At 36.6% G+C, this 12,779-nt stretch overlaps 1 protein-coding gene across 2 annotated transcripts; it reads right to left on the bottom strand.

The window, feature by feature from the left end:
- Nucleotides 1-361: 361 nt before the first annotated feature.
- On the bottom strand, nt 362-4,026 carry LOC125218424 (syntaxin-71-like). Of its 2 annotated transcripts, none has more exons than XR_007175957.1 (9): nt 3,760-4,026; nt 3,544-3,669; nt 1,987-2,152; nt 1,784-1,869; nt 1,608-1,676; nt 1,445-1,489; nt 919-981; nt 626-697; nt 362-548 (listed from the first exon to the last, which is right to left on the bottom strand). XR_007175957.1 is itself a non-coding variant. In XM_048120090.1 (9 exons), the coding sequence occupies exons 1-9, from the start codon at nt 3,910-3,912 to the stop codon at nt 533-535; spliced, it is 801 nt and encodes a 266-aa protein (XP_047976047.1). In that variant the 5' UTR covers nt 3,913-4,024; the 3' UTR covers nt 362-532. The 2 variants fall into 2 exon arrangements, 1 of the variants encoding a protein (XP_047976047.1); XM_048120090.1 differs by having other exon boundaries at nt 626-702; nt 3,760-4,024.
- Nucleotides 4,027-12,779: the final 8,753 nt, after the last annotated feature.

The raw sequence follows: 12,779 nt of genomic DNA, 5'->3' as shown, positions 1-12,779 counted from the left end.
TGTAGAGAACCTTGAGTCACGGCTTCTTGATTCGAGTAATGGCCTCACAGTTTTCGCTCAACGGTCTATATTAGAACGTGCTTCTTGTATTCTGGATTGTTGTGATATTCATGTGTTGTTGTATGTTTACATTAAAAGAGACGAAAAGTTTTTCGTAATGTCCATTTTTTACTCTAAAACTGACGCAACGATAGCTTTAATTGAATACCTATATGCCAATTTGAATCTATCCCTTCATGATGCTTTTTTATACTACTAATATTTGTGTTTATAGTTTCCCCTATTTCTTTTCGAGTAATATTTTATCAAAGTGTAATTATGTACACATTTTACGAATCTGAATGATTGAATTAGATAAAGATATACGAATCTGAATGATTGTATTAGATCAAGAATTAATTATACAAATATTAGAACACCAGTAACCATATCTCTCTGAAACAAATACACACACTGTGACACACGTATGCCGATCAGTAACACAGCATCAGCACCTTCATGAAAGCAAGCACACATAGCAGCAGCAGAACCTTCATTTCTTCAACACACTGCAAGCAAGCACGTCTTATTATCTTACTTAAAGCAAGAAAATTAGCATCTTAAATGAATTGCTATAAAAACTTACTTGTACAGATAGGCTGCTATTCCAAGGATTATACACAGCAAAATGATGTCGATGCAGAAGTTTCGACTAGACCTAAGCTGCAACAAGACCAAAAGCACATCAACAAGAGTAGAAATTGCAAAGTCAATCCCATGCTACATAGACAACAGGATGCTTCTTAATCCATTTACGATGATGGGGAAAACATCAACTCACGTTGATTTAAACAGCTCGTGATTGTTCAATGATCAATATCTTCTAAGATTTACTCATAAAGAACATGCACATATTAAAGAACTTGAAAGTAAAATCACCTGATTGACAGTGTGCTTCAATCTGACATTGGTATTTTTCAGATCAGATGTTGCCTTGTCCACCTGTAAGCAATCAATTGAAAAGCTATGAATTCTCTCACTCAAAGTCAAATTGAGTCAAACACAGAACCTACAATTCTCTTTAACAAAGTTAATAGAAAATAGTGCTAAACTGGCAAATGAAAGTACTATCTAAGCTTTAAGTACACACTTGAATCACCAAACAAAGGTGCAATTGCGCTGAGAGCTTTGTGGTAGGAACTCTCAGGAAACCATACATGTTTTCATTTAGTAAAATTTATATGCTTTTTCATGGGCCATATAGTAACCTTGATTCTTGATTGAACATTTTATTTTAGTAAGCAAAAGAGAGGAGTAATGTCTATAAAGCATTTGAACACACAGTGTAATGTCTACAAATATGGAGGGAACAGGAGATGCTGATAGGCAAAGGAAAACATGTGTCACGAAGAATAATATTACTCAAATCTTCACACCAGTCATATGTTTGCATTGAGTGTCTAACCTTTGTGTCAATCTCATCCATTAGAGGGACCTGCCTATCCAATTCCTGCAACATATTGTATGGAATTTGAGATTATTGTAGAATAGGCAATTGGCAAACAACCAAAACTAAAGTATCAGATATCAACAAGTAAAGAGAACAGCAATGGAAGAAGAAAGGTAACCTCATTCATATCTTGGGCCATGTTTTTCAGTGTACCCAAACCTTCTGCTATGACATCCAAACCTTGGTCCTGCATTATGATTTAGATGATACAATTGTTGAAAATAATAATCCAAAAAATTGTGAAAGCTTCCTCCAAAATAACACTAGACTATGCATTTTCAGAAAGGCACTTGCCTGATTCATTTTCCGCATCTCATACTCTTGCCTGAATTGACTTGATTCTTCTGTATTCTGAAAGTATTCATTGTCGAACTTCCCATCTAAAACTCAGCATCAACAGATAGTCAATAAAACCCCAATGAGCTCCACCAGAAGCAGAAGAGATTGCACACAGAAACACGAGATGAATACAATGGATACATAACAGGAAAAGAAACCTGAATCAAATTTTATTTCTGTACGAGGAGCTGAAGCTGACGTTCCCCAACCCCCGGATGATTTGGGTGGTGCTGCAGACCCATCTGGTATGGCTTGGATCCTATCAGGCAAGACATGGACCAGATCGTTACGGGCAGTGAGTTCTTCTGTTGAAAGTCCTTTAACCTGAAATGAACACCAACATCATTATTTATTTCACAAACTTTAAAATGTGACATGAATGATGAAATTATTTATCATCAAGAACAAAACACGGGCTGAAGTGTCAATGGATCATAAACTACAACATTTTAAGGAGACCAAGTAGCTCCAACATGACTGTAAAATGGTACCTCCAGCCCAGAGAGTGTGTGAGACCAGATTGCATCAGTTTTGCAAAATGAAACAATAATAAATAAATATAAGGTTTCAGTTCAAATTTCCCTAAAACAGTCGATTTAAATCAGTAGTTTGAATTAACGCCAGCTTACTAACATTAAAACCCCCAATATATGATAGCTCGCAACTAAAACAGAACCCTAGGGTGACCTCTCTCATTCAAAAAATTTAGATCAGGCCAAAATACCACACACCAATGTTCAGTACCCACCTTCTCTTGGAAGTTGATACCTTGAAGAAAAGTCATGAAGGAGTGTTTACAGATACAATAAAATGGAAAAAGTAAGCAATTGACTCGATGGAAACACCCATTTGGCATTTTAAATTGGACATCAGCCAGTTCGTCAGTTCTAGACTTCTGGTATTCCAACCATCATGGTCTTCAAATCATGAACTTAGGGCACGGTGCCACAAGGCACAAGTAGGGATTAACATGTAAAGCGAATAAACAACCAAATTGCTACAGTCCATATCTGCTATTCACTACTCCCTCCGTCCCAAGGTAGTTAAAATCATGAATTTAGGGGTACTCCAACCATCACGGTCTTGAAATCATGAATATAGGGCACGGTGCCACAAGACACAAGTAGGGATTAACATGTAAAGGCAATAAATAACCAAATTGCTACTGGCCCTTTCTGCTATTAACTACTCCATCCGTCCCAAGGTAGTTGTAATCATGAATTTAGGGCACGGCGCCAAAAAGGTACTCCAACCATCACGGTCTTGAAATCATGAATTTAGGGCCCGGTGCCACAAGGCACAAGTATGGATTAACATGTAAAGTCAACAAATAACCAAATTGCTACTGGCCCTATCTGGTAATAGCTACTCCACATTTTTCTTTGTCAGCTCAAGCTGCCTCGACATCCTAGTTTAGAACCAGCTTCCTTGAACAAATTGTTCACAAACCGCCGATTCAAGCAACTATAACAAAATGGGTTTGGACTTGAAAAGGTCATAAAACCTTTACCAACAATGCAGGTATCCTTTTATCTAAGCGACTGATGATTACAAAGAATTTAACAATGAAATCCTTGATAAGTTATCAAATAAGAGAGAGAGAAAAATCAATCCAACGTTTCACCAAATCGCACAATGAATATGAAGATGATGACATAAAATGACAAATTAATTGAACCTATAACCCTAAAGCGAATATCCAGACAGAGCAGAACCTTCTTAACAGCTAATCGCTGCAATTTTGGAACTTCTTCGAGCAACCTGGCCTTGGTCCTTCGAAGCTCGGCGTTGATCGCTACAGCCGATGCCCTACTCTTCTCATTGGCAGCTGTCTCCGCTTTCTGCAAAGATAAATCAAAATCAAAATCAAAATCAAAATCTCGAAAATTGAGTCAACGTGAGTAAAATTAAGTAGTAGAAACTATTCAAACCTGGAGCGCTTCCTCGATGTCAGACTCTACGGCGGCATAGAGGCGGGCGAAGGCGTCCTCGCCGGAGATGGCGGAATCCTTCTGCGAGACATCGTATTTATCGTACTTCTTGCAGATCGCATCCACACGAGTTAGTAAATCAATGACGCTCATCTTTTGACTTCTTTTACACTCCGAAATCCGAATCCCCTTTCTGTTGTTCAAATGCAGAGACAACCAAGCAGAGAGATACAGGCACAGAAATAACAGAGGTTTTCCTTTTTTTTTAATTACTACAATCAACAGCTGTAAATCTTAAATTTTCAATAAATTTTTATTTATATTTGCAATAATTGATTTTAGCTCCCTAAATTTTCACCGCTTTGCAATTTCGACACCCCATTTTCTTTTTTCTATTACCTTTTCATTTTTACCATTTGGATTTCACTTTGTTTACCTATTTTCTCATAATAATTCTGTACCTATTCAATTGTTTACCAATTTTCTCAATTCTGAACCTATTCAAAGCCTGAAAATCAAAGAGCAATAAATCGTGCGGCAGAGATAGAGAACAAAATAGTGAGTTGGGATGGGCTTACTAGGTTAAACGGGCTCTAATTGAGCCTTTTTACAAACTCAATACCAGCCCAGGCCCGGCAGCATCTCAATTTTATATTTCCTTTGTCCCATAATAGATGATATACTTAGAAATTAACACGGGATTTTAGGAGATGTGTTTTGTCCATGGAGGCCAACAACTCCATCCCCATGCTCACGAGCCTGGGATGAAACTTATTCCTCTTGATTGCCATGGATGGATGGATGGAGGGGTGGAGTTGTTTTGTTCAATTTGCAAAACGAGAAAGTGGTGTGTGCAGAAGTGGTGGCGGGGGCATTTTGGTCATAGAAGAATTCAGACTTATATAATTTATTCATAAATAATACCAAAACACTGACTTCAAGTATTATAATTTGAAAATTAAACTCCCGAATGCGGAGATATATATGTGGGTTATATATACAGTTCCAAAACTTATTTAGATTTAATCATGACTTTTCCATAGCAAACAACCTGAACATGCCCTTATATTAATGTTAACATATGAGGTAGAACTTTTTCTAAAAATAAAATATGACATTTTTTGTGGAATAAATTAAAAAGAAAAGGGTGACATCTATTACTATATATATTCTTAATTCTTTGAATATATTTGTTTTTCTCATATCATATATAAATATTCTTTTATTTTATTTATTATTAAATAAATTAACTAATCAATCTAAATCAAAACTTAAATTTATAGTATCGATTTGATTTCTTTTATTTTATTTATTATTAAATAAATTAACTAATCAATCTAAATCAAAACTTATAGTATCAATTTGATTTGCATGATTATATAAATTAATTGTTAACTATCGTTTCCTTTTTTATAATAGTGTATCTTAGAATTAATTATTTTATCTGTATAATTGTAGAGATTAATTCCATACATAAAATGATTGATTAGATGTTAATAAGTATGTAATAATATAGGGATGTGATCCAATGCAAACCATATATCTAATACAGACTCAAAATTTTAACTCTAGCAATTAATTATAATAGATTTGTAGTTTATATTGCGTAGAATTTCTATCTCAACAAGAGCATGTATTTTGTCAACATAGGGTATTTTTGTATGTTAAGTTTCTGAACGGTTTATGCGTTCCTAATTTCTCTCCCACCTTCCAAACCTGAAAATATTCACATCTTCGAAAGGATCTTAACACCTCTGTAATTGACATCGAAACTTTAATTGCGTTGATTTTTTGTTGATGTTGAATTTTGTGTTGATTCTATGTTGATTCTAAACTCTGCGTTAATTTTATGAAGATTTTTTGTTGAATTTGTGTTTAATCGATCGTGTTGCTTTTTTGTTGAACTCTGAAATCTGTGTTGATTTTTTGCGCTGAAATTGCGTTGTTGTTTTTTGTTCTGCTGAAGTTGAATATTTTGTTGAAATCGTATTAATTCTATGTTGATTCTAAATCTGTGTTGATTTTTCGTTGAATTTGTGTTGAATCGATCGTGTTGCTTTTTTGTAGAATTTTGAAATCTGTGTTGATTTTTTGCGCTGAAATTTTGTTGATTCTTTTGTTCTGCTGTTGGTGATATTTTGCATTGAAATTGCATTGATTCTTTTGTTCTGTTGCTGCTTCACAAATAATTGCCGCCGCGGCCGTTAAATGATTGAGAGAACGAGGGGGAAAATAGTCGAAAAGAGGAGAGAACGACGAAAAAGGCAAAAAGTTGGAATAAGGGGGAGTAATTGAAACGGTTTAATTAACATGAATAGTGGAAGGAGAGAGAACGGCAAAATCAGGATTACACAATTATTCTATAATTAAATGACTCACCGTATTGTAAAAGTGTCTAATGTACCCTCTGTTGACAAATTCATCGAAGTTATTAAAATTTTAATCTTGAAACATAATAAGCGTTGATTGATAAAGCCAATTTCATGCATCGGTTATGGGGGTAAATTCAGTTATTTCCAGGGTCTTAACACATGTTTTAAGTCAGGTGTGTAGAGAAATCCGCCAGGCCTAGGAAATGAAGGAGAACATCTGCCAGGCGGAGGAAAGAAGCAGAAAAGAGAGCAAAAGAGCATCAATTTGCCAGACGGAGGAGAATTCTTGGAGAAGGGCAAAATGGAGAATTCAAATAAGAGTCTAGAAGCTAAAGTCCTCGTCTATAAATAGTGGAGCACGCATCAAAGAAGATATCAACAATTTCATCATTCACATGCTCTAGCTCTTAGCTCACTCTTTTCACACATTTCTCTACACACTGCACACAAATGGGGTAATTCAGTGGGGGTTTCTTCTGTATTTCGTTTGATCGTGGTGTAACACCGTCCTCAAGGAGGGCGATACAATTACTATTTTACTTGCTGTTTTGGTGGTTTTTGTGCCGAGACTTCGACGTTTGAAGCTCGGCGACCGCTTTGTGTTGAAATTCTGAATATTTTAGCTATGGAAGTTTACGTTCCATTTTGGTTTCCGATTTATGTTGATCTGTGCTATTTACTTGTTTTGGATGCCTTTCGCACTTGACCTGTTGGATCGGGGCTGAATCGTGGTTTAATTGTTGTTGATCAGAGTAAATCTATTAAATCGGAGTTGACGGAGATGGGTTTTGTCATTGTTGAGTTCGGATTGCTTGGATCCGGAGTGGATTAAGCATTCGACGTGTGGATCTAAACAGGGTGGTGAAATTCTGCATGGTTATGAATGTATAGTTTTTGTTTTTCTGTTTACTTCGTCTAGTAGTTGTAGATCTGTTGTATTTTCCGGTTAATCGTAATTTTCGTCCGATTAGGTATGCTCTGTTCCGATCTGTTTTGTTGCTCTATTTTCCACATGTTTATGCTTAGATTGTTGGAAGAGATGAAGATCGCTGTCAGTTAGAGTTAGAATTTCATTGCTGCAGCTTTTCATTCGTACCTTTCTGTTTTAGGAAAATGGTCCCCACTGCATGCTTTCGTTTGCTTATTTGTTTTTAGGAAGTCTGTTTACCAGGTCTAGTAACTTTTAGTTGTTAAGTTCCGATCTCTGCTTGATCTTTGTCTCATGATGCATGCGTGCGTTGTCTTTTCCGTTTTCTAGGTCTAGCTGTTAAATTAGGTAATTCTACATTTTCCCAAGTCTAGTAGTTAAAACTCTCAACCCAAAATTGCGTGGCAGTAGCCAACCCCATTCCCAAGTCCTCTAGATTCAAACTCGCGTCCTATCCTTCTCTGTGAGATCGATCCTTTGGTTACCTATACTAATTAATAGTGTAGAGGGTTGAGGTTTTTGACATTTGACTGAGAGTGAGTCCAACGACCCGAATCTTCCCGGATCTTCCCGGTTTATGATCTCCTAGAACCTGTGATCTAGTGAATTCTCTTGACCTGAAGGTTGTGAGTTACCTGATATGTACTGTGCTCTCAGTTTGACCATCATTGATCTATAATAAATAGTGGATAGGATTAAAAATTTTAGTTTGTATTAGATATATGGTTTTCATTATATCACTACCCAATATGTATAAATATGTATTTATGCCTTATTATCTTGCATGTATATGCATATGGGTAAGAAGATTAGATACTCCCTCCGTCCCAGCTAAGTGATACGCTCGGATTTTGCACTGTTTTAAGGCCATTATTTGGTCCGTTTTTTATGTCAAAGTCACTCTACACGTCCATTATTTGCATATTTTGTCTATTTTGGTATTTTGACGTGTTTTGTGAGAAATGTGCATAATTGAGCCGAAAAAGGGAGTCAAAATGCAAAGTCTGGAAATCTGGAGTCAGACGGCGACCGCCGGCGCCCGGCGGGCAGAGCAATGCAGCAGGTCCGCCTCGAAAAATTACACTTGGAAGAGACGTATCGCCCGGCGACCGCCGGAAGTCGTCGGCGGTCCGCCGCCGAAGGTCACGTCCATTATTTGCATATTTTGTCTATTTTGGTATTTTGACGTGTTTTGTGAGAAATGTGCATAATTGAGCCGAAAAAGGGAGTCAAAATGCAAAGTCTGGAAATCTGGAGTCGAGACGGCGACCGCCGGCGCCCGGCGGGCAGATCAATGCAGCGGTCCGCCTCGAAAAATTACACTTGGAAGAGACGTATCGCCCGGCTCGTACGGCGGTCCGCCGCCGAAGGAACAGAGTCTCTGGACTCCAACGCGGACCGAAAGGCGGAGAATCCGAGATGCCCTAGATTTGCTCCAAGATTTACCATATTTTGAAGATCTTTTCCTTCTACAACAAGGATTGGCTTTCCCCTATAAATAAGACCCCAAGCTTCATCAAAAAGAGAGAGAGCTTCTACTTGCAAAATAATTCACAGAGATCAAAAGCTAGAGTACTTCAATTGTGCAAGGAATTGGAGAAGGATTTCAAGAACATCAAGAACGACAAGGATTCAACCTACGGGTTTTATTTGCTTTAGTTTTATGTTCAAATTGTCTTCCCTTCAATCTATGTGTTTAGCTTATTCCATTATGTGTAACTAAACTCATAGGATTCTAGGGATGTGTTAGTAACGACTTTGGTTATACAATTTCAATTTTTTATTTAATATCCGTTTTGTTTTTACTTTGTTTCTTCCTTGAGTAGTTCTAATGCTGCATGATTGAGTGACATAATCCTGTATGGTTTAATATAGCTTGCTTCATAACTGTGAGAGAGTTCTAGCGAGTTAGATTCACTTATTAGACGCTACAGTTAGCTTCCCTTAAAACGAAACTGTTAATTGAGAGTGAGGACTTTTCAAGGGTCTTAGGAACTTTATGGAGTTACGTGTTAGGATTGACAACCCTAATCTTGTAATCAACGTTTGCATCGCATGAGCATAAGCTAGGCGACTCGTCCTATCAAAGTAATAACTGTGCTAGGGTATTATAGTTTGGAATTTGTATAACCATAACTATGAACGCACATCCCTGGGATTCCCTTATCTCTATCGATTGTCTCTGTGTTTTATTCGCATCTAGTTGTTATTTATTTTCAATTGTTTTCTGTTTTCAAAAAGTTTTCCAAAAATTCTCGTTTCTCCAGATAGTAATTGAGTTCTAGTAGAGGATAGACACTTTGTGTTTGCCTTCCCCGTGTTCGATATCCGGTACTGACCTTTAGCTATACTACATATACTCTGTATACTTGCAGGTTTATTTAGTGCTAATAAAAAGTGCATCACTGAGATGACACATTACTTGGCCGGCACGAGATTTTAGGAGTTATTGGTTAAAGTATTTAATTGGAGAGAGAAAAGGTGGGTGTAAGTATTAAAATAATGAGAGAAAGAAAGATGAATATTTTAATAGGAGTGAGAAAAAGTGGTTGAGTATATTAATTGGAGAGAGAAAGTTTCCAAAAAAGGAAATGTATCATCTTAGTTGGGACAAACAAAAAAGAAAAACATGTCATCTTAAGCGGTACGGAGGGAGTATTATCTATACATATTCATATCTTTATTATTAATTTATTACTAGATTGCATGTTATTTTATAATTGTATATTTTAAAGATAATCATAAATTTATTAATAATATTATGCAAAGACAATAAACTAATTCAATTACTAAACCTAAATCAACAATTATTACACATTTGATTTCCAATTACATTTGATTTACATAATTGTAAATAGGGTTTTTGGCCTTAAAACCCATAAACATTCTCCGAATTCCAATTTTTCCCACTAACTTTAAAATTGGTTTTTAAATTCACGAACTTTAGATTCGTTTGATATTTCCCAACCCGACCGGAATACAATTTTCCGGTGCAAAATTGTCCAACGTGGACAGCCGTAAATATGACTTGGAAACTGATTTGCTGACTGTGAAATACAACTATTTTTAAAATTAAAACTTGGAATTAAAGAAATAATCTTTAAATAATTTGTGCCCAATTTCTCTCGGCACAGCCGTGCAGCATTGTTGTCTCCGCCGAATTCGCGGCGGCTTCAGCATCGTCGTCGGCGTCTCTGACTCAGTCGCCTCATGCCCCTGCCTACAGCTCTGTTCCCATCTCTCTTTCATTTCTCTTTCTCGGCCCTCTCACAATCAGATTCAGCTGCCGGGGATGCTCACGTCCAGCCTCCATCCTCGTCTAACTCCTGTTCAATAATTCACGTTGTCTCCGTCTTCTCGCGACGATCCTCCATCTCCGTCACTGTTGCTGGCCTTGTGCCGCCTCCACCGCGGTGCTACTATGTGCCGACGTGCGAGCCGGATTTGACTCCCCACTCCATCGGTCTTCTCCTTCTTGGAAAAATTTTGTATTTCTAAGAATGTGATGTCTCTTATTCCTTCTTACGGAAACTCAACGCCCTCCATCGGCACCACCTTTCCTCCGTCTAGCTCTCTCTCTCTGCGAAGCTCGTCTGTCAGTCACCACCGCGGTCAGCTAAGAGATGTCTCAGATTCTCTCTCGGTATGCTCAATCTCTATGATTCTCTTTGGATTTCTGAATTTCACGGCGCATCTCAATGCTGCTTTCATAGACCGCGCTGCTGCCGTTGGGGCTGAGGCGATCCAGGTCGGAGTAGTTGAGGGGGGAGCGGCGGCGGCTGGTGGATTTGACGACGTTGGAGTTTGGAGAGGCCTCATGAATAGTGGGAAATGAGAATACAAGAAAGATGAAGGGTGAAAAATGAGAACATGGCAAAATAGGAGTATAAGTGGCATTGACAAATAGGATCTCACTTGTGATTTACTACCAAATAGGACTAGAAATAACACATAGACCAGCTGGTTTGAGCTCTGACCCGCCGTGGGAAGAAGCAGACGAATCTAAAGTTCGTGAGTTTAAAACTAATTTCAAAGTTGATGGGAAATAGTGGGGTTATAGTGGGGTTATAGAGGTAAAACTAATTTATATGTGTGTAATTAGTTGATTAGTTCCATAATTATATTACTATATTCCATATCGTAGTTCCATAATTGTTTTTTTATATATATAGTTTTATGATTGACTATGCATGCAATGCAGGTAGTATAATTCTATTTAGCCATTCAATTATTTAGCAAACTAGGCCCGGCCCAACCCACTTACCAGCTGGGCCCCAGCCCGAGCTAGGCTCATTAATATATACTAAAACCGAGGCCCGGCCCGCTCTAGACATAGGCCTGGGCCGGGCTGGGCCTAAATGTCATCGGGTCTCACGGGGCCCGGTCCTAGGCTGGGCCGGCGTGGCTCACTTGATACCTCTAATCTTATGTTAACTGAAATCAGCCCCATACTCAGGCAGAATGCCCATAGTTATAGTCGATTCAAAGAAAAGAACAAGAAATTAACGCAACTTCAAATTTGCTAGAAGAAAGAAAAGATGATAAGAACATATCAGTGGTAGATCTAGAACCCAAATATAGAAGGACGGAATTAAATATTAAAAAAATTAATATAATTTTAATAATATATAAAATAACATAGTATTAATTAAAATATAAAAATACCAATGTAATACTATAGGTTAAACAGTACTTCATCCGTCCCTAAAAAATAGACAATATATGAAATGACACGAATTTTAATGCATAATTGATAAAGTAAGAGACATATAGACAGAAAATGTGATTGGAGTATTATTACTGGGGAATAAGACTCGCCTCATTAGAGACAAAAAGTTTCCTTAAATAGAATTGGTTTAGTTTTAAAAAACATCCCAAAATGACAAATGTGATTTATTTTTAAGGGACGGAGAGAGTAACATTTAGACTATTAATATTTCAAATGTTTATTTTGATATACAAGGGATAAGTTGCAATAAAAATCTCATAAAATAAGTACTCCCTAGGAGTAATAAATAGTAAAATGTAGTACTATTAAATATCTAACAACTTTATGTAACTAAAAAATAAACAGTATAATAAAACAATATGTACAAACTAAAAAATATATAGATTCATAAAGTTTTTTATAATTTGATTTGGTAATAGTATTCACTTTTAAAAGTGAACCGGGACTCCTATTTTGCGGATAGACTAAAATAAAAAAATAGGACTCCTATTCGCAGACGGAGGGAGTATATTTTTTTGAGACAGCGTGAGTATTATATTTTGTGCATTCTCATTAGTCATAAATTTAGAGAAAATATATTATAATTAGTCATTATATATTTTGCTCATTCTCATTCGTGATCAATTTAAAGAAAATATTTTATAAGTACTCGTCATATTGTGAAATAGTGCATTTATATGGGAAAATGGCAGTAAGCACTCATTATTGATTTCTGTTTGCATATTCCCTCCTAATTGCCAAATTATGCATTAAATATTGTTTAAATAAAATTCAGCTGACGAAAAATAATAAATAAACTTTTCACATAAATGTTGTGAGTTCAATAATTAGCTAACGATTTGGCGCGAATGCACCAAGGCCTACACATTTTTATAATGTGGAAAATGAAATTTGTACTTACTTGACCGTCCCATTAAAAATAAATGGTTTCTTAAAATAAAAGTATCATGTTTACTTTTTCTACCGTCTTATTTAATTTGTGAAGATAAGC

This window comes from Salvia hispanica, chromosome 4, assembly GCF_023119035.1.
Source record: "Salvia hispanica cultivar TCC Black 2014 chromosome 4, UniMelb_Shisp_WGS_1.0, whole genome shotgun sequence".
NCBI lineage: Eukaryota > Viridiplantae > Streptophyta > Magnoliopsida > Lamiales > Lamiaceae > Salvia > Salvia hispanica.
The sequence above is the reverse complement of the archived record's forward strand: the minus strand, read 5'-3'. Positions and strand labels throughout refer to the sequence as shown.